Source organism: Canis aureus, chromosome 33 (genome assembly GCF_053574225.1).
Source record: "Canis aureus isolate CA01 chromosome 33, VMU_Caureus_v.1.0, whole genome shotgun sequence".
Classification (NCBI taxonomy): domain Eukaryota; kingdom Metazoa; phylum Chordata; class Mammalia; order Carnivora; family Canidae; genus Canis; species Canis aureus.
The window spans coordinates 24,757,205-24,782,424 of NC_135643.1; the positions used below are offsets into that span (position 1 = coordinate 24,757,205).

Here is a 25,220-nt window from a genome sequence, read left to right on the forward strand (position 1 = left end):
AATACCTTTTTCTTAACAACTTGCAATTTTTCATATTCACACTTTAATTTTATATGCTTGCAAACTGTGGTTTATTTTAAAACTTTTCATTTGCAGTGAGTTCATTATCTTTTATGTCATCTCCCTATAATGATTTCAGAAGAGGTTAGAAAGAGATTAATATATTTAAAGAATCTGACTTTTGTGAACAATGGCATCATTAAAAAGGGCTAATTGTCATAAATAAGCCATGAATGGGAAAGACATGATGGCTGAATTTTCTTCATAACCAGTCTCACTGTGGGGAGGAAGGGCCTGCTCTTCCAGCAAACAGATTCTAAAATCACAAGGTCCAGCCTCCATCAATGATGACAGGATTACCTGTTATGTAGGCAGACTGCAATGATAAACACAAGGAGACAGAACAATTAACCAGGTTTAACACAGATTGTGTTTCTTCAATTTTCCCATGACTGAGATAGCTAAACAATGTATTCATGGTAATAGGAACACTCACCTAACACAGATTTTTAGGAAAATCTGAATTAAATTTTGGATGATTTGAAACTGCTGCATGTTCTTGTGATCTAGTTAATTAGCCTCTGGCTAGTGTTCTAGCGCATGTCACATTCTAAGCAGGTGTTTGGTTTCAGGATCAGAAAATTAAGTTTAGTGATATGAAGCCATTCCCCAAATTAGGATAAAGTATAAGCTAAAATAGTACATTTTCATTTTGAAATTCAGAACTACTCTAAAGTACCTGAGCTTTATGCCATTAATAAATTTTTGAACATCATCAAGTATGTAAGTCATAAAGTGACTTACCAAACAGAATTTTTTTTTATATAAGATATTGTATAGTTGATCAAAATACATAGGTATTTCCAGGAGCTGAGCACACTAAATGTGTTTTAAAAACTTAAATGAATAATAACAATATATATATTAAAGTATGAAAAGTATTCTATATTATTATTTTTTTTTAATTTTTTTTAGTATTCTATATTAGTTTCAGATATCCAAATCTGTACAAAACTAGGGGATTTTTAAAAATTACTTTTTTTCCATAGAATTTTCCATTTTCCAAAGAAATAATGTTGAAGTAATCCTTGTGGGAGGGGTTTAAAAATCTTTTAAGCATGGATGTTAAATATGTGTTCTTTTAAATTTATCTAAAGCCTAAGACAATAAGAAAAGCTGGGAGGTAAGACACCATAGTATGAGTACAGAAATTTTTGAACTTCAATCTATGAAAACTGATCAAATACTGTAGATAAACTAGGAGGTTACTAGTCATTTTACCAAGAAATGACCCCAACTTCCTGAAGTTTTTATTTTTAAAGCAAGCTTTCTGTTATACATATGGACTCCTCTATAAAAGTCCAAAGGTCTTTTTATTGCACATTTCAAGCCAGAACATTTCCAAATATTTGGTACCCTAAGCTCTGGCTAAACGAGGGCAATTTAGCTTATCAGCAGTACCCTCAAATCAGATAAGCTCTGTAGATACAGATTCAGAGAAGCCACAAAGGCCAATGAACTTGTTCCATTAATTTGTTTAGCAGTGTCCCTAGCTGCTAAAAACTGTTAACAGTCCAGAGAAGAGGGAACTTCTATCACTAAAACATTTCAACCAGTGTATTTGTCACATTCACCAACCACCTGATGTACACCAAGTTACTATAAAGAAGTGCTAACAGATTAATAACACACCTCCTCACTACTGCCTGTGTCTCTCTCTCTCTTCCTCTCTTATACACTGCAGTTCCTTGGTCATGGAATATTCAAACACATAAAACAGAGGGGGATGTTCTTGTGCTCTGTACCTTTATAAATATAGTCTGCTTTCGTAGTTTAATTCCATTTAGGAATATATACAATAGCTATCAAGGAAGAAATTGATGACTAAATAGATGCAAAGTGGAAAGAGAATTAGGAATATCCATATGTGATGACCAACAAGAATTCATCGAAAAAAAGCAGGATTTTCCTGAACTGGTCACAAGTAAAACTAAAAATACCAGATGCCAACCCAGTGTCTATTAGAAACAATGACATCTGCTTAACTCTCTCCCCATTTCACCTGAAGCTCTCATAGTTTTGGAGGTTCGTTGCTTGACTTACATTTGATCAGGCTTTCCCCAATTATAATTTTTGAAAGCAACTGCCTCTCATAAAATTAAGCAATTTAATATTTTCAGTCCTCCATGTCATTTGCTACAAGATTTAGTGACATGTAGAGCTGAATGAAGAAGAGTTGGTGGGTCAGATCAAGTGGCCTTTCTTTGAGCAAATTAAATCACAGCTTATCCCTATCTTATAAATGCAACCTCTTAGCATATATATGTTGTAACTCTCTAACATGACATTATCTTGATAAGCAAATCATGGCCAAATGAGGATAATGAACTCCTTGGGAAGAAGAGTGCTTACTTCATCGGAAGCCAAATACACACAGAGCAGGGCTATTTCTTCTGCGGTTGCAAATCTTCCAATTTTCTGTCGCTTCCGGAAGTAGTTCAGTGCCTGAGACCAGAAAGCCATACCATGATATCAGTGATGTGAGGTGAAGTGTGAACTCACCTGCAGCTCCTACAGGAGGTCAAAGGCAAGAGGAATCTACAGAGGTACCATTGGCATGCTGCTTTATTATGTATGATACGTGATACATGAAAATATCATTAGTCTCATTAATTGTGGACCAAGTAGGACTATGGTGACTTCCAAGCTAGTCAAACTATATGTTATGCTAAAATCTACAATGTATCAGATCAGTTAAAGAGGAGAGTTTTTTTTTTTAATTTTTGAAACTGTGGTAAAATATACATGTTATTCATCATCTTAACCATTTTTAAGTATGTTTCAGTAGTGTTAAGTACATTTACATTATTGTGCAACAAACTAGAACTCTTTTCATCTTGCAAAACTGAAACTCTATACAGATTAACCAATAACTCCTTGTTCTTTCCTCCCCCCAACTCCTGGCAGCCACCCTATCTGTCTCCATGAATTTGTCTACTCTAGGAAGAGGACATTTTTCAACCAGAAGCTTTAAACACATTTAAAATAGTAGTTATACCTCTTCGGTATTTGGTCTGGCTTGTATTCTTTCTTGCAGGGATGGGGTATCAACCGTTGCTAAATCAAAGGAAGACATTTGGCTTGGTTAATTATTCAAACTGAAAAAGAAATTGACAAACTTTAAACTTCCTTTCTATATGATACAACAATCAGTGAAATCCTTCTCCATGACTTCGAATGATCATTTCACCTCCAGTTTCTATGATTTTTAAAAACACAGATCATAATTCTTTGTGACCCGAGGCAAGGACTCTGGGTGAATCACTCAGCATTCCCAAGATGTATTTTGATCACAGTACAATGGTATGACACTTTATCAATTTTAAGCACATTTGCATGCATTATCTCAGTTAATCCACAAAACAACCCTGAGATGTAGATACAACCATATAAGTACTTGTACAAGAACCCAGGATGCCTTAAAAGAAAAAAAAAAAAAAAATCCCTGAGTATCTTCAGGGACAATGCCATGCCTGTCATTGGTCCTCAGTAATTTAGATGGTTCTACATTTTCCTCATTATCTTGCCTATTTTCACTGGTTTTGAATTCCTATTTTTAACCATTGTTTCATGTTTCTCACAAAAAATGTAATTTGAAATTATTTCACTTTAAAAAAGGTAGGAATGATGCTAAAATTTTTTTTTTAATTTTTTTTTAATTTTATTTATTTATGATAGTCACATAGAGAGAGAGAGAGAGAGAGAGGCAGAGACATAGGCAGAGGGAGAAGCAGGCTCCATGCACCGGGAGCCTGACGTGGGATTCGATCCGGGGTCTCCAGGATCGCGCCCTGGGCCAAAGGCAGGCGCCAAACCGCTGCGCCACCCAGGGATCCCGATGCTAAAATTTTTTAAATTCCACTTAGTTCGAGCTCCTACAGAGCAAGTAGGACTCCACACTTCTTGTTAATTTATGTAATTTGTAAATTCTCTTTAGAAGCCCTTTTTTGGGGGGCAGGGGTTGCTGACAGTACTCTGGGCGACCATATGATACTTGTAGGTTCATAACAAATGATTTTATAGTCATACCCTCTAGTCCTGAGAGTGCCTGAGGTCAGTGTTTACCAGAAACTGTTTTTTAATTTTAGCATCATTTGTCATTTCTCTGGAGAGGTTGGGATTCTTCAAAGTCAGAAAGTTTCGGCTCTTTCGTGTTTAACACCCTTTTCTTTAGCTTACCTGTATCCTCTCACATTTCACCATAAGTGGGCAGCCCTGTCCACACTCAGTGGAAGCTGCCTTTACTAGATCACTCAGTTCATTAGGAACACTTTCTACCTTCCACATGACTGCAGGCAATGGTGTTGATAAACTTAACACATAACAAAGTTCTCTTGTACCCAGCTTCCAATAATATTTTCCTCACTTCTCTCATCCATACCCTCCTTATAATCCAAGATCATACCAACAGTATGCTCAAGACATCCTAAGCTTTCACTTAATATCCTCAAAATTCAGTTTTAAAATACAACTTTGATACCTTCCTGTATCACTCAGGAGAGCAAGCATCATCTCTTTCATATGGCTGGTATTCATGGCTAGTAAATGAAACTACAGAGCAAGCCTATGCCTTCTGCTTAATTCCATTGTCCCTACTCTACTCTGTCCTCTGTGGTACAGACTGACACAGCATGCCATAGTCTATACAAGCCTGGTTTTGAAGAGTTATGACTATACCGCCATCAGTGCAATTCCAGGTACACTCATTCTTTGTCAGGTTCTTTTGCGACTGGCTCTTGAGTCACAGCTAGTTCCTTGTTCCAGACAGTTTGATAATATATTTTCCAATCTTCTAAAAAGTCCAGCTGCTAAAACAACCACATTTTCCAGATCATTTTGCCATTTATTCCATTGGGTAAATGGCACCAAGAATAGTTACAGTCAAGTGTCACCAGTGGGCATGCTAAAACCCAGTGAAACTGTCTCTCTTATATGCTTTTTCTTAGTGTTACCTATGTTTGCCTTTCTAGTCCAAGAAAAATTAAACAGAACACCTCAATCATGGAAATTCTGCAGCTTGCAGGGTATTTTGTATTTCTCCTTTAAATTAGTAAGTCAATGGTTTCTAACCTGAGGGGAGACCATGGTGGAATATATAAAGTCTCGTGTGGAACTTTCCAAACTACACACAGTTTTTCCCATCAACTCTTTCCCCAAGTTCTAGCATACACTTTAGGTTTAGAAAAGTTCCGTAGGTAAGCGTGAAGTACCTCCTCTCCCTAACCCCCCAATACCAGTTGTGACCACCGAGAGCAACCTTGATTCTGGAAATGTGATATTTAATTCCTTTTCAGAGAAGGAAGTTAGTGATTCTTCTTAGGCATCTTGTGTTCATTTTGGGTTAGTGGAACCAGGTGAAAGGGCATATCTATTTAATAGGCATATCCATAGTTATTGAGAAAATGAGAAATTATTCTTATGAAATAAGTTATAGAATGCTTTTATTTGGACAGATTGAATGTCCTTTCTACTAAGTTCTGCTTTTCTTCTTTCCTTTATATGAGAAGTCGGCATACATTTTGGTAAAGAGCCAGATAGGAAATACTTTTAGCTTTGAGAAGCATTTGGTCTGTTAGAACTGCTCAACTCTGCTTGTAGCAAGAGCACAGTCATAGTCAATAGATAATGCAAGTTGGGTGTGGATGTGTTATAATAGGACAGTATTTACTAAACAGGTGATGGGCTGGATTTCTCCTGCAGGCCATAGTTTGCATAAAGGAAGGTACTGATCCCTCCTTTTAATTTATGGGTCATCCCAGGTGATTTACAAAACTCAGTAGCTCTCTGTGTTTTGGGAGTCTCTTACTTTCTTCCTGTGGTTCTGTGAGCATGGCCTACTTTTCCTCTTTCCCCTGACAAGGCCATCTCTGGTCTGCTTCCAAAACACCAAGTTCTGGCCAGTAATGTGGCTTGGCCACGAGATTTGGAATTGTGCCACACGCATAAATACCATTTAAACCCTTTGCATCTGTGGTTCATTCCTAATGACTTAGAATCTCGTTCCCAACCTACTGTTGGACTATTATCTTAATAAGCCTAGACCCTTTTTCGTTTGAGCTTTTTCCCAGTGACAGGATACAATATAACATGTGGTTAACAAGCTTCTGTAGGTAGGTGTCACAGTGGCAACCAGAGTGTCATAAGGGACAAGTGCACAGCCTTGTAGAGCCCACCTCACCTGGACACACGCAGTTGCACCTGATCCCCTGCTGGATGAAGTCTGTGGCCAAGGACTTTGTGAGGCCAATCACAGCTGCCTTGGTTGTACTGTACACACATCTGTTCTCAACTCCTGAGGGTGAAGGGAAGGTTCAACAGTTGAAGGAATAAAACAACAGTCTCCTTTAGAAAGGGAACACAAGGGGATCCCTGGGTAGCTTAGCAGTTCAGTGCCTGCCTTTTGCCCAGGGCGTGATTCTGGAGTCCCGGGATCGAGTCTCGTATCGGACTCCCAGCCTGCTTCTCCCTCTGCCTGTGTCTCTGCCTCTCTCTATGTCTATCATGAATGAATAAATAAGATCTTAAAAAAAAAAAAAAAGGGAACACAAATAGCTGTCCCCATAACCACTGTCATACCACCTCCCATCCTACCCTTTAAAAAATTTGGTATCAGGTTTTCTCCCTGAAGAGGGCTAGTGTCTGAATGTGGGAAAATAATATCATTCCTGACACAACCCAGTCAGGGCTTAGGCGTTGAGAATCTGCACTTAATGATGGCAGTGATCTTAGGTTTTCATTATCGGTTGGTAGAAACCTTGGGCAGATTCCAAATGAAAATCAAGGGAAAGAACAAAACAAAAACCAAACCAAACTTACCAAACCAAGTAAGTCAAGAGGACTGCACATTTTTTTGCCTTCCTGTCTTGGGCAGGCTCATGTGTGTTCTTGTAGAGAGAAGGGATGCTATTTCTGCAGTAGCTCTTTCATTTTAAACTCACAAATCCATCTGCCAGACTGTGATGGTATTTCCATTTGGCACTGCAATCTGGGTTCTCTGGCTGGACTTCTTGTTTAGGGCCTAGATTGGTTGTCTTTGTGAAGCACTTCCCAAATTGTTATGCTCCTCTGAATCGAGACAGCACTTTGCAAAAGCCTGTGTTATAATACTGTCACAATGTAGGAGACATGCATTTGCCTGACTCTTCCCCTTTCAGACTGAACTCTTTTGGGGCAGGGGCACATACTGCTCAATACATCTCTTTTGGTTAATTAAATGGATAAATATTTCCTTCTTTCAGCTTGATTTTTATCCCCATATCCTTTAGAAGGAATAAAAGGAAGGGAAAATGAAACTTATTTTTTATGACTGGTTTACAGTGAAGGCAAAAAGGACTGGTGGTAAGGAACCTGTTACTAATTTTTTAAAAGATGGTTTTGACATTATTTGTGGGTTTTATAACCTCTGCTATGCTTGTTGCGAAAACAAACCCATAGCTGGTGAAGGTACGGGAGTATGTGCATCCTGATTCCCAGAGGAAGACAGACCTACCTTTGATGCTAGAAGCCACAGATGACATGTTGATTATGTTGCCAGATTTCTGTGCAAGCATCTGCCAAAACAAAACAAATACAAAACAAAAATGCCACTCTGCAAGATAAAAATAATACCTCTTTAAAAGGTTTGCATTTGCTTATTATGGTTTGCAGAAGCATCTTATTAACTATTAACATTAAGCCTGTTAGGCAGTTTTAATGTCTCACCCAGTCATCGCTGGGAGTGGATGGCATGCTTACGCACTTACTGGCAGGAATATTTCTCAGGAGGATTACTGCCTTCCTCTGGCACGAGAGCATCAGCAAGACTAAGAAGGTACTCTGAGCTAAATGAAAGTTAATGAACATTAATTGTTACTTTGTATTCCTGATGCTGGAAAACTCTTTACTTTATTCAATGCGTATCTGTTGAAGGCCTACTATAATCAGATGCGGCACTAGGTCCAGGAGTTTGGAAGATAAATGCCACACTCCCTGCCTAGCGAGAGCTGCCAGTGGACTGGAGGGGTTGATGTGACCAGGATCCAGCGGCATCAGAGACCTCCACAGAGGAGGATTGGGTGGCAGGAAGGGACAAATCCAGGTTTTGGGACACTCAGAGGAGGGCTCCTAAGGAGGAGAGAGGTTGGATGGTTTTTGAAAGCTAGAGTGTTAGGCTGAAAAGTGAAAAAAGAAAGGTGTTTTAAGGAGCAAGTACCACATGTATAAAGGCTGCATCACGGATCTGGGAGGAAAGGATAGGTCTGCTTAGAATGCCAAGGCATGGGAGGAATGAGGCTGCAGAGGACAATGGGGGCTGAATTTAGGAATCTGGGCATTACCCTGAAGGCAGTGTGGTGACGATGAGTTGTTTAATGCAGAGAAGTGCCATGTTTATATTTGGGGAATACTATGCTTACTGTGGTGCCACGTAGAGGAGACCCACTGGAAGCTGACAGAGTGATTTCAGATAGGACTGATGCAGAAATGTCCGTGGGCAACAAGGGTGGAGTTGACTGAGATGATTAAATGCAGGATGTGGTAAATGGTTATTCAGTGAGGCCTGCTTCCCTCAACAAGGAAGTGTTTCCTAAGAACCCCTCCCTCAGAATTCCCCCACTCAAAGTGTGAATGGCTGAAGAGGAGGGTCTGTGGCTATTTTGTCCTCCTAGAGATGGTACCCAGTAGGTGGTCCATATACTGTGATGAATCAAAATCTCTTGAGGTGCTAGGTTTTTTGTTTATATTTATTATTTTTTAAAGATTTTATTTGTTCATGAGAGAGACACAGAGAGAGGCAGAGACACAGCAGACAGAGAAGCAGGTTCCCCACAGGGAGCCTGATGAGGGACTTGATTCCAGGACTCCAGGATCACACCCTGAGCTGAAGGCAGATGCTCAACTGCTGAGCCACCCAGGCATCCCAAGGTGTTAGGGTTTTCTTTCAAAAAAGATTAATCTATTTAGAGCGCAAGTGGGGGAAGGGGCTGAGGGAAAGGGAGTGAGAGAGAATCTTAAGCAGACTCCATATTGAGAACAGAGCCATACACGAGACTCGATGTCACAACCCTGAGATCATGACCTGAGCCAAAATCAAGAGTCAGATGCTCAACTGACTACCACAGAGGCACCCTGAGATACTAGATTAAGGTGCAGATTGCTGGGCCCTGTCCCAGACCTACAGGAATAATATAATGGATGAAAAAGCTGCTATGAATTCACAATGTTTTCAGATGAACTTATACTTAAGTATAACATGTATGTGTGTTTTCAAGGGTATACAGGTATGTCCAGGGACATGGGGACTCATGAATGCTTTGGGGGAAGAAGCAAGAGGTGGAGAGAATTCCTGTCCGATGGACATTACCTTCTCATTGAAATCAGAAGCTCACAGGATGACCACAAAGAACAAGGAGAGGATGGTGGACATGAGGAGGAGTGAAGAGTTAAAACAAGGTTTGAAAGGAAATGGAAGACCACCACCAGAGAACGGAGGAAGGAAAAGCAGGATATGCTGTGCCATGAAAGCCAAGTAAAAGAATTATTTAAAAAGTGTCCTAACAGTAAGTGTAGAGAGAGAAGTCGCTTCTGCTGGGGTGAGTTGCTCTAGCAGCTTTCAGACAGAGAGGTGAAGGAATGGAGGTGAGTGACTGGTCCAGGGATGAAGCTACCAAGATGACAGGTCTCCCTACAGTATTCTTCTGCCTTTGTTTTGATACTTAGTTACTATTTGTACTCAAAAGCATAGGGTCTACAACAACCTAAAGCATCGTGCTAGATGGATTAAAGGATACAGGGGAGGCTGAGGTTACCCAACCAAGTCAAGGTGAGTCCACCAAGGCTGAGGTGACCCAACCAATACTTTCACCCCTGCAGTAGGGGTGAAAATATTTAACCCAACTTGTTTGTCTTCATGATAAAGAGGATCATAATGAAATGAGGTCCTCATGAAAAAGACCAGGGATATGAGTCAAGTATAATGGTGTTGAAAACGAAGCCTTCACATTCTTTCTTATCCAACTTGCAAATAACCTGGTTTTACTTATGTTTAATTTTTTCCCAGTTTTATTGAGCTATCATTGTCCCTACATAACCCATTTTTAATACCTAGAGATTACATATACCCCAACTGAATATATAAAGATTAGCTATTAAGTTAGTTCAGTCTATAATCTTTTGAAATGCAGTAATTCTTCAAGCAAAACTTTAGAATATAGTCACCTGGGGTGGCAGCACCTGGGTAGCTCAGTCAGTTGGGTGTCTGCCTTTGGTTTAGGTCATGATCCCAGGGTGCTGGAATTGAGTCCCAAGTCAGGCTCCCTGCTCAATGGGGAGTCTGCTGCTCCCTCTCCCTCTGCTTCTTCCTTCACTTGTGTTCTCTCATGCTCTCACTCTATCTCAAATAAATAAATAAAAATCTTTAAAGAAAAAGAATACAGTCACCTAGGAGATGCTAGTGCTGCCCCCAAGCACTTGTGCCATCCATTCAACCAGGTCTTTCTGCTGGTTCTAGAGCCCTGTGCCAGCCTCCTCCCATGCAGCCTTCTCAATGCTGGCTCAGTACCTCCTGGTACAGGTGCATGCTCTTCCTGGCTTCTCAGGCTAACAGTCCTCTGTTGTAGTCAGGCAAATATGACTTGGCAAGTGTAAAGTGAAGTGTCTAGTACACAGTATTCCTATATAGGATCAACCTCCCAGAAGCTCAGGCAGGGGCTAGAAAGAGCTCTGAAAATTCCCTCTAGCTGTAGATCCAGTTAGTCCTACCCCGATCCAGCTCTTTTATCAGCTCCTAAACCTGGCAGACCTTGGTTTCTTGGGTCTTTGGTGAGTTCATGTCTGACCTCTACCTGGATTGGCAACCTAGATTCATTTATTCATTCAACAAATACTTGCTAAAGCACTTCTATGTGCTAGAGTGTCTTCTAAGATACAGCAAAGGGGGAAAAAATCTCCACATATTGAGACTCCCTTGACTTTGGATTTTGCATTGATCTCTATTTACAGTATTTTCAACTTGTTCTTTGCCTTTTGACTCATATTCCAGTTTTGGAATGGTTTTCTGTATGTCTACCCATGAACAAAAATTTCCTACAAGTGTTTCTATGTTTTGGCCACCTGACTTTTCAGATCTGCCTGGACTCCAAATCCCAGCTTCCCCTAGAAAGTTCTAACCTGGTATATGTGCATCATAGTTAATGAACCCAGAAGATCCCAGACAATTAGGGATTGTGTAATCTCTCACCCTCATTTTATTTTTTATTTATTTTTAAAAATATTTTATTTATTTGGGATGCCTGGGCAGCTCAGCAGTTGAGCGTCTGCCTTTGGCTCAGGGCATGATCCCAGAATCCTGGGATCAAGTCCCACATCGGGCTCCCTGCTTCTCTCTCTGCTTCTCTCTCTGTCTCTCTCATGAATAAATAAATAAAATCAAAATAAATAAATATTTTATTTATTTGAGAGAGAGAGAGTGTGGAAGACCACAAATGGTGAGGAGAGGGAGAGGGAGAAGCATACTCCCTGCTGAGCAGGGAACCCAATGTGGGGCTCGATCCCAGGACCCTGAGATCATGACCCGAGCTGAAGGCAGACACTTAACTGACTGAGCCTCCCAGGTGCCCCCTCACCTCCATTTTAAATAGAATAGAGTACAAGTGCCATCTCCCATGGCACACGGTGAAGTAGGGGCAGAGTTCAGGCTGTGATGCCAGAGTCCAAAATCTGGGGTCAGGTTGGTTACTGTTAAAGTAACCAGGTACTGGTTAATAAGATTGACTCTATCTGATTGTCTATCCCAAACATTAATATCTCCTGGGATTTTTTACAAATCAGTGGTACTGGTTCATATGGTTTATTGTTAAGATGCTTTAAATCATAGGTAAACTCACTAATTTGCAAGTTCATGTTTGATACTTCAAAAGTTAACACTTGGGATGCCTGGGTGGCTCAGCGGTTGATTGAATGTCTGCCTTCGGCTCAGGTCCCAGGATTGAGTCCCTCATTGGGCTCCCTGCGAGGAGCCTGCTTCTCCCTCTGCCTATGTCTCTGCCTCTCTCTCTCTCTCTCTGTCTCATGAATAAATAAATAAGATTTTTAAAAAAATTAACACTTACTGACATGTTTATTATTTTTAAAGGAAGAGTAATTTTTTTTTTTTAAGATTTTATCTATTTATTCATGAGAGATACACAGAGCGAGAGAGGCAGAGAACAGGCAGAGGGAGAAGCAGGCTCCACACAGGGAGCCCGATGCGGGACTCGATCCCAGGTCCCCAGGATCAGGCCCTGGGCCGAAGGCGGCGCTAAACCGCTGAGCCACCTGGGTTGCCCACTGACATGTTTAAATTTGAGTACCACTGGACCATACCCCACACTTGCTGCCTTCACTAATGTTTGTAAAGCATTCCAGACATGGAGTAGGCTGGTTATGCACATGTGACAGCTTTACCATTTGTGACTTTCTCCTTTTACCATAGCTTCTGCTTCTCTCCTATATCCTAGGTTAAGAATCAGTCTTCAAAAAATAATCCAATTCCAAATAGCATAGATTCTCATGAACTCCAAATAAGCACAAAAAAAAAAAAAAGAAAAAAAAGAGATTTATATTTTAAAAATTTGCTACTTCAACATCCCATGGGCTCACTGAGAGATCCTTTCTAGGTGCTAAGCAGATTGAAACAAATTGCTTTTTTTTTTTTTTTTTTTTGAGATTTTATTTATTCATGAGAGAGAGAGGCAGAGACACAGGCAGAGGGAGAAGCAGGCTTCATGCAGGGAGCCTGATGTGGGACCCAATCCTGGGACTCCAGGATCACGCCCTGGGCTGAAGGCGGCACTAAACCGCTGAGCCACCCAGGCATCCCAAATTCCTTTGTTTCTAAGTCAGTTTTTCGTAATTTTCCTTTTAATGTTCACCTGGATCTTTTAGGTTGAATGTTCAGAGCAAAGCATCAGCCGTGCCTTGCCATTAAAAAGCTTTTCTCCATGGGTTGGCAGCATTCAGTATGTCCGTCATCTAATCCATCTAGGATGGAAGAGAAGAATAGCTTCTCTGCATTTCACTAGGCTTCGGTTTACAACCTTGGACTGAGTTGGTTCTGTACTTAGTCAACCCCTTTCAGTGTCTGAGCTTGTGCTGTCTGCTTACTATTGGCTTATGAATTCATCTGAACTCAATATTTTTCATATTTATGCTCCCCTCCCACAGAACACCTAGTGTATGTTTTATATCAAAAGGCATTTAATGCTTGTTTGTAAAATAAAACGAAAAACACTGACGACTTGTGTGAAAGCTGTGGAATTCAAGGGTTAATATATCATGAGGAATGCTCTCTCTTTAACACATGCTGTGACTCACCTCTCTGGTCTCTATGGCTCAGCTAAAAACAAGAAAAATGATCAGGGAACAGAAAAGCCATGGGGGTACATCCATCTTGAGAGCCTGTGCCTAGACACTGAAATTCAAAAAGGGGCCCAACTCCAGGTTTCAAATCCTGTTTTTTGTTTTTTTAAAGATTTTATTTATTTATTTATAAGGTAGACACTCAACCACAGAACTACCCAGGCGTCCTTCAAATCCTGTTATAACCACCTGCTAATTATGTGACCTTGGGCAAGTTACCTCACCTCTCAGTTTTATTATTCTCTGTACGGTGGATGTGATAAAGTAGTATGTACCTCATTACCTTCTTCTGGTCCTGCATGCCTCCTTGCTGTCCCTCTCCCTGGGTCCCTCTTCCTTAAATACCTGCATAGCTAGCTCCCTCATTTCACTTGGGCCTCTATGAAAATTTCAGCATGTCAGTGAGGCCCTCCTGGGCTTTACTGATATCCTAGCTGCTTTTTATTCATAGTACTTCTAATCACTTCCCAAGTTATATTTCCGATTCCTTGTTATCCTGTCTCACTCCTCAAAAATGGGATATCTCTTATAGAAGGGACTTTGTTTAGTTTTCTGATGTGTTTTCTGCACCTAGAGTGGAGATTTGCCAATAGAAAGTGCTTAATATTTCTTGAATATTTCTTAACTGAAAGGTTAAATCAATTAATTTATATTAAGTGCCTTGATATAAACATTCAGTACAGGTTAGTCATTACGTTAGCTACTGTCACTCTTCAGCACATGTGAGGACCCTTTCTGGATGCCCAGTGTGGAGATCTACTTATCCAGTAGTGCTTATCCTAGTGGTGGTAGTCCTTACCTTAGGAAGAAATGCCTTGATCATCAAGTACATGCTGCGGATATTGAGATTCATTGAGAAGTCCCAGTCTTTCTCCTCGCAGTCCAGGATAGTTCCATGATGGACAAAACTGGAAGAGGAATTAAATAGCGGGGAAAAAATGATCATTTAAGAAGATCTGTATTCCATTTCCTTATCATTTTTTTATTGTAATATATTAACTTAGATCATTGACTCTTGTGAAGATTTTAACAATTCTGATATCACCTAGTACACTAGGTTAATGAGTATCCAACAACTTAAGCTAAATAAATTTATTTGAAAACAATATCCTTCTTTTAAAAGAGAAAGGCAAAAGTCTGGGGCCACCAAACGTAAGAAGCTTGATAGCGATTGCACAGGAAATATCAAAAACATGAGACTAGGACGCCTGCCCTACTTTTTCAAGAGCAATAGTGCCCTCAGGTGGCACAGATTTAGTGTTTTCAAAGGGAAAATCAAATTGCAAGGGAAACCATTGTCTCAACATCTCAGGACGGCCAAGTAATATGGTTATCATACAGTTCTAACATATTGAGTAAACAAAGCAGAACAAAACAAACTCTTAAAGCAGCCTTCACTCACTGCCTTTTAAGTCATACTCATAAATAACCTGCTCATCCTTTGCGTGACAGCAAGAACCACGTGCTCTATTTCTATATCCCTTACACTGCCTAAAATTTAACATGTAGATGTTCAAAAACTAATTTTCCTGATTTATTTTTGTCATGGCTCTGAGTATATTCTCATATAAGGGATGGACAATTTATAAAACAGATTGTCAAAAATTGTTGCTTTAATTTAATTTTCATGTAATGTAACATGACAAACTATAGATGTTTGTTTTTTTTTTTTTTTTTTTCTGCACTGAAACATGATTAAGGAGAACAAAAACATATTAGAAAGCTCTGGAGGTTTTCTACCAATGCAGCAGTACAAATATCTCACTACATAAGAAAGGTGGAATGTCACTTGGGTCCTGTATAAACCTCAGTTGTATTCGTCTCTACTGTCACACCTAAGCAGAGAAAATACTGGCACTACCTGTCCTATGTGCAGCTGCTCCACTTTCAGTCTCCTCTCATTCACACATAGTTCCGCATGTTTGCTACTACCTAGTAAGTTCAATTAAGCCATTCTCTTTGTGCTCTATACAGAAGTGCAACACAGAAACTTCTTTTGATGGATGGGACTCATTGTCCCACTAAGAAACCCTGAGCTTGGGAGGTTGTGCCAAAAAAATTGGGAACACCTGCATTTCAAGAAGCTGAGTACTTGGTTTCTGGTGTATATACTTTGTTTTAGAGACATCTACTGGAAAATAGTTTCTAATTTATAAGTCTTACTGGAGCACCCACCACGAGTCCATTGGTGTGAGCTGTTGCTAGCCTTAAGAAATCAACAGGTTCAGATTAATACCAGTTCTCTTCGGTAGATCATAACTTCCCTTAGGCCTCAAGCCCATGTCCACTTCTTTTTCTTAAAGATTTTATTTATTTATTTGACAGAGAGAGAGAGAGAGAGAGCGCACACATGCAGGGGGAGTGGCAGGCAGAGGGAGAGGGAGAAGGAGGCTCCCGGGGGGCACAGAACCCAGTGCGTTTATCTAGGACTCCGGGATCATGACACGAGCCAAAGGCAGGTGCTTAACCAACGGGACCACCCAGGCATCCCTCTATGTCCACTTCTTTGGCTTTCTTACTTGCTGAATTTTGGAATAAAAATTCTGTTAAAATCTAGCTGTGTTTCCTAAGAAATATATTATGGTTCATGATGAATAATTTTGCCATTTTATCAAAAATCATTAAAGTCATGGAAAACTTTCTGTAAGAACAGTGAAATTAAAACATGAATTACCCAGCAACATTAAAGAGAACATCAAGTCTCCCAATTTCATTGGCAAACTGATCAATTTGTTTCTTCTTTGTGACATCAAGGGTCCGAGTTTGAATACCTGAAAAATAAAACAAAGGAATCTATCTGTACTCATAAAAATATTTAGCCTTGAAGATTTAGCTGTTTTAAAGTGTGAGGATTGCAGTCTTTGTCCAGTTAGACTTCATAGGATTGTTCGCCATTAGAGAGTCTTAGGAATATTTATTTATTTATTTATTTATTTATTTATTTATTTATTTATGATAGAGAGAGAGAGGCAGAGACACAGGAGGAGGGAGAAGCAGGCTCCATGCTGGGAGCCCGACATGGGACTCGATTCCGGGACTCCAGGATCGTGCCCTGGGCCAAAGGCAGGTGCTAAACCGCTGAGCCACCCAGAGATCGAATCTTTTTTTTTTTTTTTTAAAGATTTTATTTATTTATTCATGAGAGACACAGAGAGAGGCAGAGACATAGGCAGAGTGAGAAGCAGGTTCCCTGCGGGGAGCCCAGTGAGGGACTCGATCCCAGGATCCTGGGATCATGCCTTGAGCTGAAGGCAGATGCTCAACCACTGAGCCACTCAGGGATCCCTGAGGGTTTTAGGAATCTTATTAGTAAAAATCTGAAAATCCTCCTTGTCTTGACCTCTATATTAGATGCCTCTCAGTAAGCCAGCAGGAATAAAGCAACTGGGCCCCTCTAGCCCTTTCTTTCCCTAAAGGTTGAATTATTGCTACAGTGATGCTGAATTCTGCCTGTGAGGGAAGGGCAGGGGAAGTGGAATAAGAAATTATTTCTATTTGTGCCCTTTACCTTTATGCCAATTCTTTTGTTTACTAGAAATAACTTTGTTGGTCATGGGTACCATCATTTATTTCTGGACTAAATTGCAAGAAGAAATGAGAGGCCAGAAGAAGGGATGAAAACACTAACCAGGAGTGATCTGGTGTGGGATCTGAGAGAGACACACTATACTAGCTACTAAAAAACCCCAAAACCAAAAAAAAAAAAAAAAAAAAAAAAAAAAAACCAACAAATCTGCTTTAATGAAAGAAGCAGTTATTATTTTTTATGATTTAAAAATATATAGTTTATTTTATTCCCTTTTGGATATAGAAAAGGTAGATTATAAATAAAGAAAGGGAAGACTAAATTTGAGTTTCAGAAGAACTTCCTTTGCTTTGTGTTTTTCCAGGGCAGCAGCTACCCCTTAGACTTGTTGAAATGGTAACTCAACATAGTCTAGCTCAGTTAACTAATTCAATGAACTAAACTGTGTTTGCTCATGTAACCTGTTCTATTTTGCTGAAACGGTTAAATTTCAAGTGACTTCTATGTCCTGATTTCTTTCTGAGTAATGCTGATTGAAGCCGTCTGATGTTGGAATTAGGTTCGGTGTGGTATACTAAGGGGCAGCCAAACAAGTTAGTCTTTGCAGCTGCTGCTTTTTTTTTTTTTTTTTAGATTTTATTTATTTATTCATGAGAGACACAGAGAGAGGCAGAGACATAGGCAGAGAGAGAAGCCAGCTCCCTGCGGGAAGCCTGATACGGATCTCGATCTCAGGACCCTGGGATCTAAGCCAAAGGCAGATGCTCAACCACCAAGCTACCCCAGGCGACCCGACTCTTACAGCTTCTGATCATATGTCATTTTAAGGCTAAGCTGTTTCCATTATATGGTAGCCACATGTGGCTACTGAGCATTTGAAATGCAGCTAGTGTGAATTGAAATGTTCTGTAAGTGTAAAATACATGTGCATTTCAAAGATTCAGAATAGGAACCCTGTAGTGGTTTAGCGTCTGCCTTTGGCTCAGGTCATGGTCCCAGGGCCTGGGATCAAGTTCTGTGACACCTTGCTGAGTCTGAATTCCAAGTTCACACTGCCGAGTTGCTTACCGGGGTACTTTTCCAGTTCCTGAAGTTTGGACTCATTGATATCGGTGGCAATGACTTTGGCACCTTCTCTTGCAAAAGCCTGGGAGACACAATGTACAAGTAAATCCTTTGTCTATTTGATTTGATTCTGTTCTCATGAATGGAAAGTCTTTTAGCCTTTTCTCCCTTATCTTATTTTCATTGCTTTCCCTATAAAATAGGTAGAATTTCAAGCTCTCTTTCACTTCACCCATCCCATTATTATTTTCATTACTTAGAACGTGACATACATTATGCTTGTCATCTGACTTTGTCCCTTTAAGCATTATCAAATAAAATAGTGTTTTTAAAAACGAGGCCTCTGTTATTGACACTTCTCAAAATACTATTCTGTGATGTCATGGCCTGTATTTATTTCATTTCTGAGGAAGTTCTTACTGTTTTCTAGTTCTTATTATATTCCAAATAATAAGAGAAAATGGGTTATTTCAACACTTTTTTTTCTCCTGAGTATATTAGTTTCATAAATGTCAAACCATACCCTACTATTACACTTTAAATGCATTAATTAGGTCAAGTGGGGGTAATAATGTGCAAGAAGTTGATATAAATTAGGAAGGTAAAGGTAACCTGACAGTCTTGTAATTCGAGTCTTATACCTGAATTGATGTAATTTCTGCATTCCTGTAGGGCCACTGTAGTAAATATATCATAGTGCAGAGAAACTGAGACAGAGAAGTCTCTCAGAGTCAAAGATTATCAGTAATGTTGCATAATAAACATGTGAGGTGTTCATTCCTTCATCTGCCTGGGGTCAGGAATAGGGACTTTTCTTTTGTAACGTAAGACAAGAGAAGCACAAAATTTAAAAAAATAAAAAGTAGAGCAGAATCAAGTAATCATAGGATCTGTCCACATAATTCAATACCTCAAAAGGTAGTAAGTAAACAAGAGATAATAACTTACTAAGGCAGCTGCCCGGCCAATCCCCTGAGCAGCAGCTGTCAGGACGATGACCTTCCCATCAAGTCGACCCATAATGGAACCTGTGGTTAAAGCTAGAGACATATATTTAATGGCTTACACTGTAGCACATGGTCCTGTGCAGTGACATCTAGAATGAACAGTTTAATGTACTCCTTAAGAACTTAATGACAGTTTCTGTACAAATAGTCCCATCATCTGAATTCTCCAAGAATGCTGACACTAGATACCTACCTTAGTGTATCAGAAATATTTAGCATAACCCACTTAAGTGGTAACAGACATTGGACTTTAATCCACCATTCGGTTTCCTGAGTACTTAGAGAAGACAGCCTTTGATACTGATATAGCAGGGCTGGAGTCCTTCCCTTCACTACCACCACCATTGTCCCCACTGTCCCTATACAAACTGCTATGGCATTCTCGATTTCTCTGCTGTAAACTTTTGTTGGGGGTTTGTACTATCAATTGTCTATGGCTTTTCCTTGTCACTGGAAAGATTTCATGGTTGGCCTCAGAGAGTCATTGAACAAAAGAGCTGGAAAAATCAAATCATATCCAATACTCCCATTTTATAGATGAGAAAACTGATCTGATTTACTCAAGGTCACAGAGCCAGTTAATGACAGAGACAGAACTATGCTCAGGCCTCCTGACTTCTTCACTATGTGAAATTCCACCCCACAATACTGCTGAACCTTTCTTAAAGTTTAAGCATGCAGGGGTGCTTGGGTGGCTACATCAGTTAAGCGTCTGCCTTCAGCTCAAGTCATGATCCCAGGGTCCTGGGATCTAGCTCTGCATTGGGGCTCTCTGCTTTTGGGAGCCTGCTTCTCCACTCAGCTGCTCCCCTTGCTTGTGCTCTTTCTTTCTCTGTCTTTCAAATAAATAAGAATCTTCAAAAAGAAAAGTTTAAGCATGCAGTAGTAACACTTTAACAGATACTATCTAATTTTCAGATTGGAGGACTGAGGAATTCTGACCTAGGGAAAATAAGATATGCATAAGACACTTGACTGGTTCTTGAGCAGTAGTTTGCAGGATGAGGGGAATGGCTAATGATGGGGTTGGGGGTAGTTAAACGTCAAATGATGGTTAACTGAGGCTGTCTTCAAGGAACTGAGTACGTTTGCTCACCTTGCTGTCCTTAATGGGTGTCTCTGATTTCACACCAAGGTACACAATGTCTGCTTTGTCCCAAGGCATCACATCACCATTCCAGGCAAAAAAAAAAAAAAAAAAAAAGGTAGTGGGGGGCTGGTGGTGGGAAATAAAAGCCAAAAGCCTTTCAGAGTGTCCTCTCTTTCTATTCAAGAAGGAAGCCCTCCTTAGAAATTCCAACGTTCATTTCACAGGCCAGCTCTAGCTGCAGAGGTTAGGAATTTGAGAGTTTTGTTTTCTAGCCTCTGTAAAGAGAAAAGCTAGGGGAGGAGGGTAGTGAGCCAACTTAAAAGGTACATGTACAGATAACCTACACAATCACCCTACTCAATTATCCGCCTGATAGAAAACAGGTAGCAAGTCTGGCTTAGAAGGCTCACATGATCGAGTCCTTTCTTTTTGAACCAATCTTTGTTCTCACTAGCCAACCTTGGTTTTTTGCTGTAACCAAGCCTCCCCGCTTTATCTAAGCTCGGAATGCCAAGAGGCCAGTTACTCCTGTGGGCAACGGACACTAAAGGATTGATGGAAAGAGTGTGACACAATCAGACACGTATTTTAGCTCACTGTGGAGCAGGCTGCGGGAGGCTGTCTTTGGGAGGGTGTGCAGTGGTCTGAAGGGCCTCCGGTGAAACAGCAGAGAGGGAGGGGATGGAGAAGGGGGCTGGATCAGAGCAGTGTTTAAGACAGGAGACAGGGCCTGGTCAGCAGTGCACTTCCTTCGGAGGTCATAAGTGCTGCTGGCTTTGGGTGCATGGCACTGAAAGCAAGTACCAGTACCAAAGATGTCCCTAGGAATCTTTGAAACCCAGAGAAGCACTTACTGAACAACTATTGAAGCACAGCTGCTTTGCTCGCTCTGAAATCTTAGCTGGTCTTGCCTTTCTGGGACCAGATTTTGGTACAAAGACTTACTGTTGGAAAAAACTATACTATCAAACTAAAATGGATTTATTTGGGAAAATGTAATACAAACATGACCTGAAATGGTAAAATGAGGCAACTCTCCATAAATCCAACATGAAAACCACACTGAAAAACTTATATACCAGAGTTTTAGACTTGTTAAAAATGCACCCTTATACTGATCTAACGGCTGAAATTAATCTTGAAATGGGTAACTTGCAGAACGCAAAATCTAACTCTCCCCCAGTCTGAAGTATCATTTAAAAAAATAAAAGGAAATCTTACTTTAGAGCAGCAAGTGGACGGCGTCCTTCAGATCCGTGGGCGAGAAACAAACTTGAGACCTTTGTGCAGAAGCAAGTCAGGCGCTTAATAATGCATGTTGGGATTTGTAGTTTCCGTCAGTTTTAAGAAAAGGAGGCGCACATTTATATACTACGTATGTGCGTGTGCTGCCACCAAGTGGAGCTCAGGTGGTACAGTTAACTCCAAGGAGGTGAAAAATGGAAAAGCGCCCTACAGCTTACTTAGGATATGGAAATCATCACCTTCACTTTAACCTAAGTCTTTGTTATTTGTTCGTGCCTACTATGTGCTGCTCTAGGATATTAAAAATTTAATGAGCCAGAAATTTCATATAAAAGAGAGTAGGGCAATAAAATAGAAGGACCCTAGGTCATTTAAGATAGCACAGGCTTCCTTCTAGGCCATTTCCCAAGATTGTTTTGAGGGAGGGAAATAAAAATTCCCTTGTGTTTAAAATCTAGTTATTTTTTTTTATGGTTGTTTTGTCACACTCTAATACTTGTAAATGTTTAGTGGCAGAGTGCAGGCATCCTGAGTACACTGAGGGGCAAGGTCCGGGTAGCACTTTGAACTTTAGTGTGGAGGCTCATGTTGGGCAAGAACAAAAACTCAAATTTGGCTGAAGAGAACAGAGATAGTAGAGATTGAAAAGGACTAGGTCATGTGTGCTAGGCTTAGTAAGTCATACTTAATCAGGTGCATAATTGAGCAGAATGATTGTGTAGGTTATTTTGTGCATGTACTATTTGCCTTCGTTCACTCAACATCCCCCCACCTCACTTTCCGCTGCCTTTTATTTTATAAAGGCCAGAAAACCAAACTCTCACATTCCTAGCCTCCTTTGTTGCTAGAGCTGGCCAATGGAAGGCAAGTTGAGAGGATTTCCTTCTTGAATAGAAAGGCAAGGCCACTTTGAAAGGCTTTCCTTCTTTTTTGTCTGGAATGTGGATCTGCTTTGGGACATGGCAGCCATTGTGTGACTTTTGAGGTCAGAGGCAGAGCAGGGTAAGGGAAGGAACCTGATTTCTTGAAGACAGCTTCTATGCCACAGTTCTAGACCAACTCCTCTGGATTCTTATGTGAGAAAAAGTTAATTTCTTTGAATCACATCTTTCTTTAGTTTTTTGTCTTTGGAGCCAAGTATATTCATAACAGTCATGGCAGTTCAGAACAAGACTGTGTAGTGAGAAAGATGAAGGTTAAGTCTCATATCCTTCACTAGCTGGGTAAATCACTTAACACTCCAAGCCCCAGTTTTCTTATCTGTAAATGAAGGTAACCATAGCACCTGCCTCAGGCATGTGAGAAGGAAGGACAAGGCATGCACATTTATTACATTTGTACTTAATAAATGTTATTATTAAAATTCAATTAGATACCCACCATTTGCTTCGACGTGGATGGAACTGGAGGGTATTATGCTGAGTGAAATAAGTTAATTGGAGGACAAACATATGGTCTCATTCATTTGGGGAATATAAAAAATAGTGAAAGGGAATAAAGAGGAAAGGAGAGAAAATGAGTGGGAAATATCAGTGAGGGTGACAGAACATGAGAGACTCCTAACTGTGGGAAACGAACAAGGGGTGGTAGAAAGGGAGGTGGGCAGGGGGTTGGGGTGACTGGGTGAGGGGCACTAAGAGGGGCACTTGACGGGATGAGCACTGGGTGATATGCTATATGTTGGCAAATTGAACTCCAATTAAAAGAAAAGAAAATTCAATTAGAGTAGATGGCAAAAATGGATTTAAAAAAAATCCCTGACCTAATTTTCACGTATAAAAACATATGCACACAGTCTTTGGTAAAACTGTCCCTTATTGCCCACGATAGCTTGTAGTGGAGTTTAATGATCTCTAGTCACACCCAGCTGTGCTTGTTGCTTTACTAACAATTTCCCTTTAACTTTTGAGAATTTTAGAATAGATTTTATACAGATATGAGAATTCTCTAATCAAGGTCAAATCTAATTCTTCTTTCTTGATGCAGCTTTCTTCACCTTCCCTTTGTCTGGATTTTCAATAATCATACTCTGTGACAGCCTAATATAGTGTTGCAAAAATTTGCTTACCCATCTATATTTTCCATGAACTAAATTTCTTTAAGGCTAGGGACCATATCTTTTTCACCCTTATATTACAATCAGCCCATCTTATGAGATATTTAATTCTAAACGTGAATTTCACAAAGGCAGTACCTTTTGGTGCCTAGATCAGTGCTTGGCACAGTAAACAGCCATTAAATATTTCCTGAATATGCATGGTAGGCTCTCACTAGGTTTCTTGGATATAATTTTACCAGGCTCTCAAGAAAATATTTCCTACAAAAAAAATAATTTGTCTTTTTTAGTCTTGTCTTTACTTTTCAGACCACTTTCGTGTTGTCTGACCATATTATTTCTTTTAAACATTGTTGCATGTTTCATTGTTGACTTTCATCATTGTACCTTCACAGCCGTTTATCATGATATTGAAACCCAGATCCTAAAAGGGAGATGTCAATGACATGGAGGACCAGAAAATTCCACCTCTTTCTCCCAGAGACAGATTTAAAACAATATACAGACCAAAATACCTTTATGAGAACTTAGGCTAGTTAAGAAGTCGCAGTACCCTAGGTAAGGGGAAAGCTGAGAACAGCTGCAATGACATGGGTAAGAAGAGTCATTTCATTTTCCTATGGCTCCACCCACCTCACCCCTTGCCCAAGCTAGCACATCTCAGCCTCTGGCTCCTAGTTTCTCCAGGGGAGTATGGGGAAGAGAAGAGTAGAAAACAAATCCAACGTTCTGGCTTTTTATATGGGAGGCCAAGGGGCTGGTTTCTGTCTTGCCTGACTTGGGAGCGCGGATGGAACTGGTGATAGTTGGCACGAGAGGGCCAGTGCTCCAGGTGGAGGCCAGAGTGGTTCAGCACAATTGGGAGAGGGAGAAGTGTAGAGCAAGTGCTTGGTATTCCAACTTTTTGGAGGGCTGTCCAAGACTGCTGTCTTGCCTACCTGAGGTGCTAAGGGGGAGCCAAAATACTTTGGATGCCTGAGGGCCAAGGAGAACAGAGTGGGGTAGCCTCTTACCACAAGAACATGCTTACTGCAGAAAGACACCAGAGGGAGCCAGAGATCTGGCTCCTAGGAAAATTGGTAAGCCTCTCTAATTGGCAAATTATACACACAGCCCAGAGAGGTCACATCCTCCTAAAAAGGTTTCAGAGATTCTGAGAATCTCCAACCAGGCTGATAGATGAACGTGTTCCCCTGTATGAATCAGTCTGTAGTGGTGGCTGCTTTTTCAAATGCATAAAGCTCAGAAAAAAAATCAGAACGCATGCACATTCACACACAAAACATGACCCAAAGGAGCAAAATGAATCTCCAGAACCCAACACCATGGAAGCAAATTACCAGAGGAAGATTTAAAAATAGTTTTTAAGAAGCTCAAAGATCTACAAGAGAATGCAGATAGGCAACTACACAAAATCAGGAAAACAATGTATGAACAAAATGACACTATTAACAAACAGAAACTAGGGACACCTGTGTGGCTCAGCGGTTGAGCGTCTGCCTTTGGCTCAGGGTGTGATCCTGGGGTCCGGGATCGAGTCCCACATCAGGCTCCCTGCATGGAGCCTGCTTCTCTCTCCGCCTGTGTCTCTGCCTCTCTCTCTCTCTCATGAATGAATAAATAAAATCTTAAAATAAAAATAAAGAAACAAACTAACAAAGAACCAAACAAATTCTGGACCCGAAGAATACAATGACTGAATTTAAAAAAATTACTAGAGGGGTTCAATAGCAGACTTGATCAAGCAGCAAAAAGAATCAAAGAAAAAGGGAAGAAATAAAAAAGAAAAGTGAAGAA

The 25,220-nt window shown here is 40.3% G+C and overlaps 1 protein-coding gene and 1 long non-coding RNA gene across 3 annotated transcripts; one reads left to right on the forward strand and one right to left on the reverse strand.

Moving 5' to 3' along the window:
• Positions 1–24: 24 nt before the first annotated feature.
• Positions 25–21,490, reverse strand: BDH2 (3-hydroxybutyrate dehydrogenase 2). 2 transcript variants are annotated; one of them, XM_077882162.1, is made up of 10 exons: positions 21,344–21,490; positions 18,974–19,065; positions 18,029–18,107; positions 16,109–16,205; positions 14,234–14,342; positions 7,550–7,610; positions 6,239–6,352; positions 3,059–3,117; positions 2,413–2,505; positions 25–376 (listed from the first exon to the last, which is right to left on the reverse strand). In XM_077882162.1, the coding sequence occupies exons 2-10, from the start codon at positions 19,043–19,045 to the stop codon at positions 323–325; spliced, it is 738 nt and encodes a 245-aa protein (XP_077738288.1). In that variant the 5' UTR covers positions 19,046–19,065; positions 21,344–21,490; the 3' UTR covers positions 25–322. The 2 variants fall into 2 exon arrangements, with proteins under 2 accessions (XP_077738288.1, XP_077738287.1); XM_077882161.1 differs by lacking the exon at positions 21,344–21,490 and having other exon boundaries at positions 18,974–19,075.
• Positions 1,089–12,647, forward strand: LOC144303786 (uncharacterized). Its single transcript, XR_013370762.1, has 2 exons — positions 1,089–2,606; positions 9,309–12,647. It is a non-coding gene; the product is annotated as an uncharacterized LOC144303786 (long non-coding RNA).
• Positions 21,491–25,220: the final 3,730 nt, after the last annotated feature.

Excerpts from the sequence above, each read along its gene's own strand:
- BDH2 (XM_077882161.1), bottom strand. The coding sequence starts at position 19,075 with ATGTCTCTAGCTTTAACCACAGGTTCCATTATGGGTCGACTTGATGGG. Across the intron at positions 14,343-16,108 it reads GTTCTCTTTAATGTTGCTGG|TTTTGTCCATCATGGAACTA; the intron begins GTAATTCATGTT and ends TTCCTCTTCCAG. Across the intron at positions 7,611-14,233 it reads TCAAGGCATTTCTTCCTAAG|ATGCTTGCACAGAAATCTGG; the intron begins GTAAGGACTACC and ends TTGTTTTGGCAG.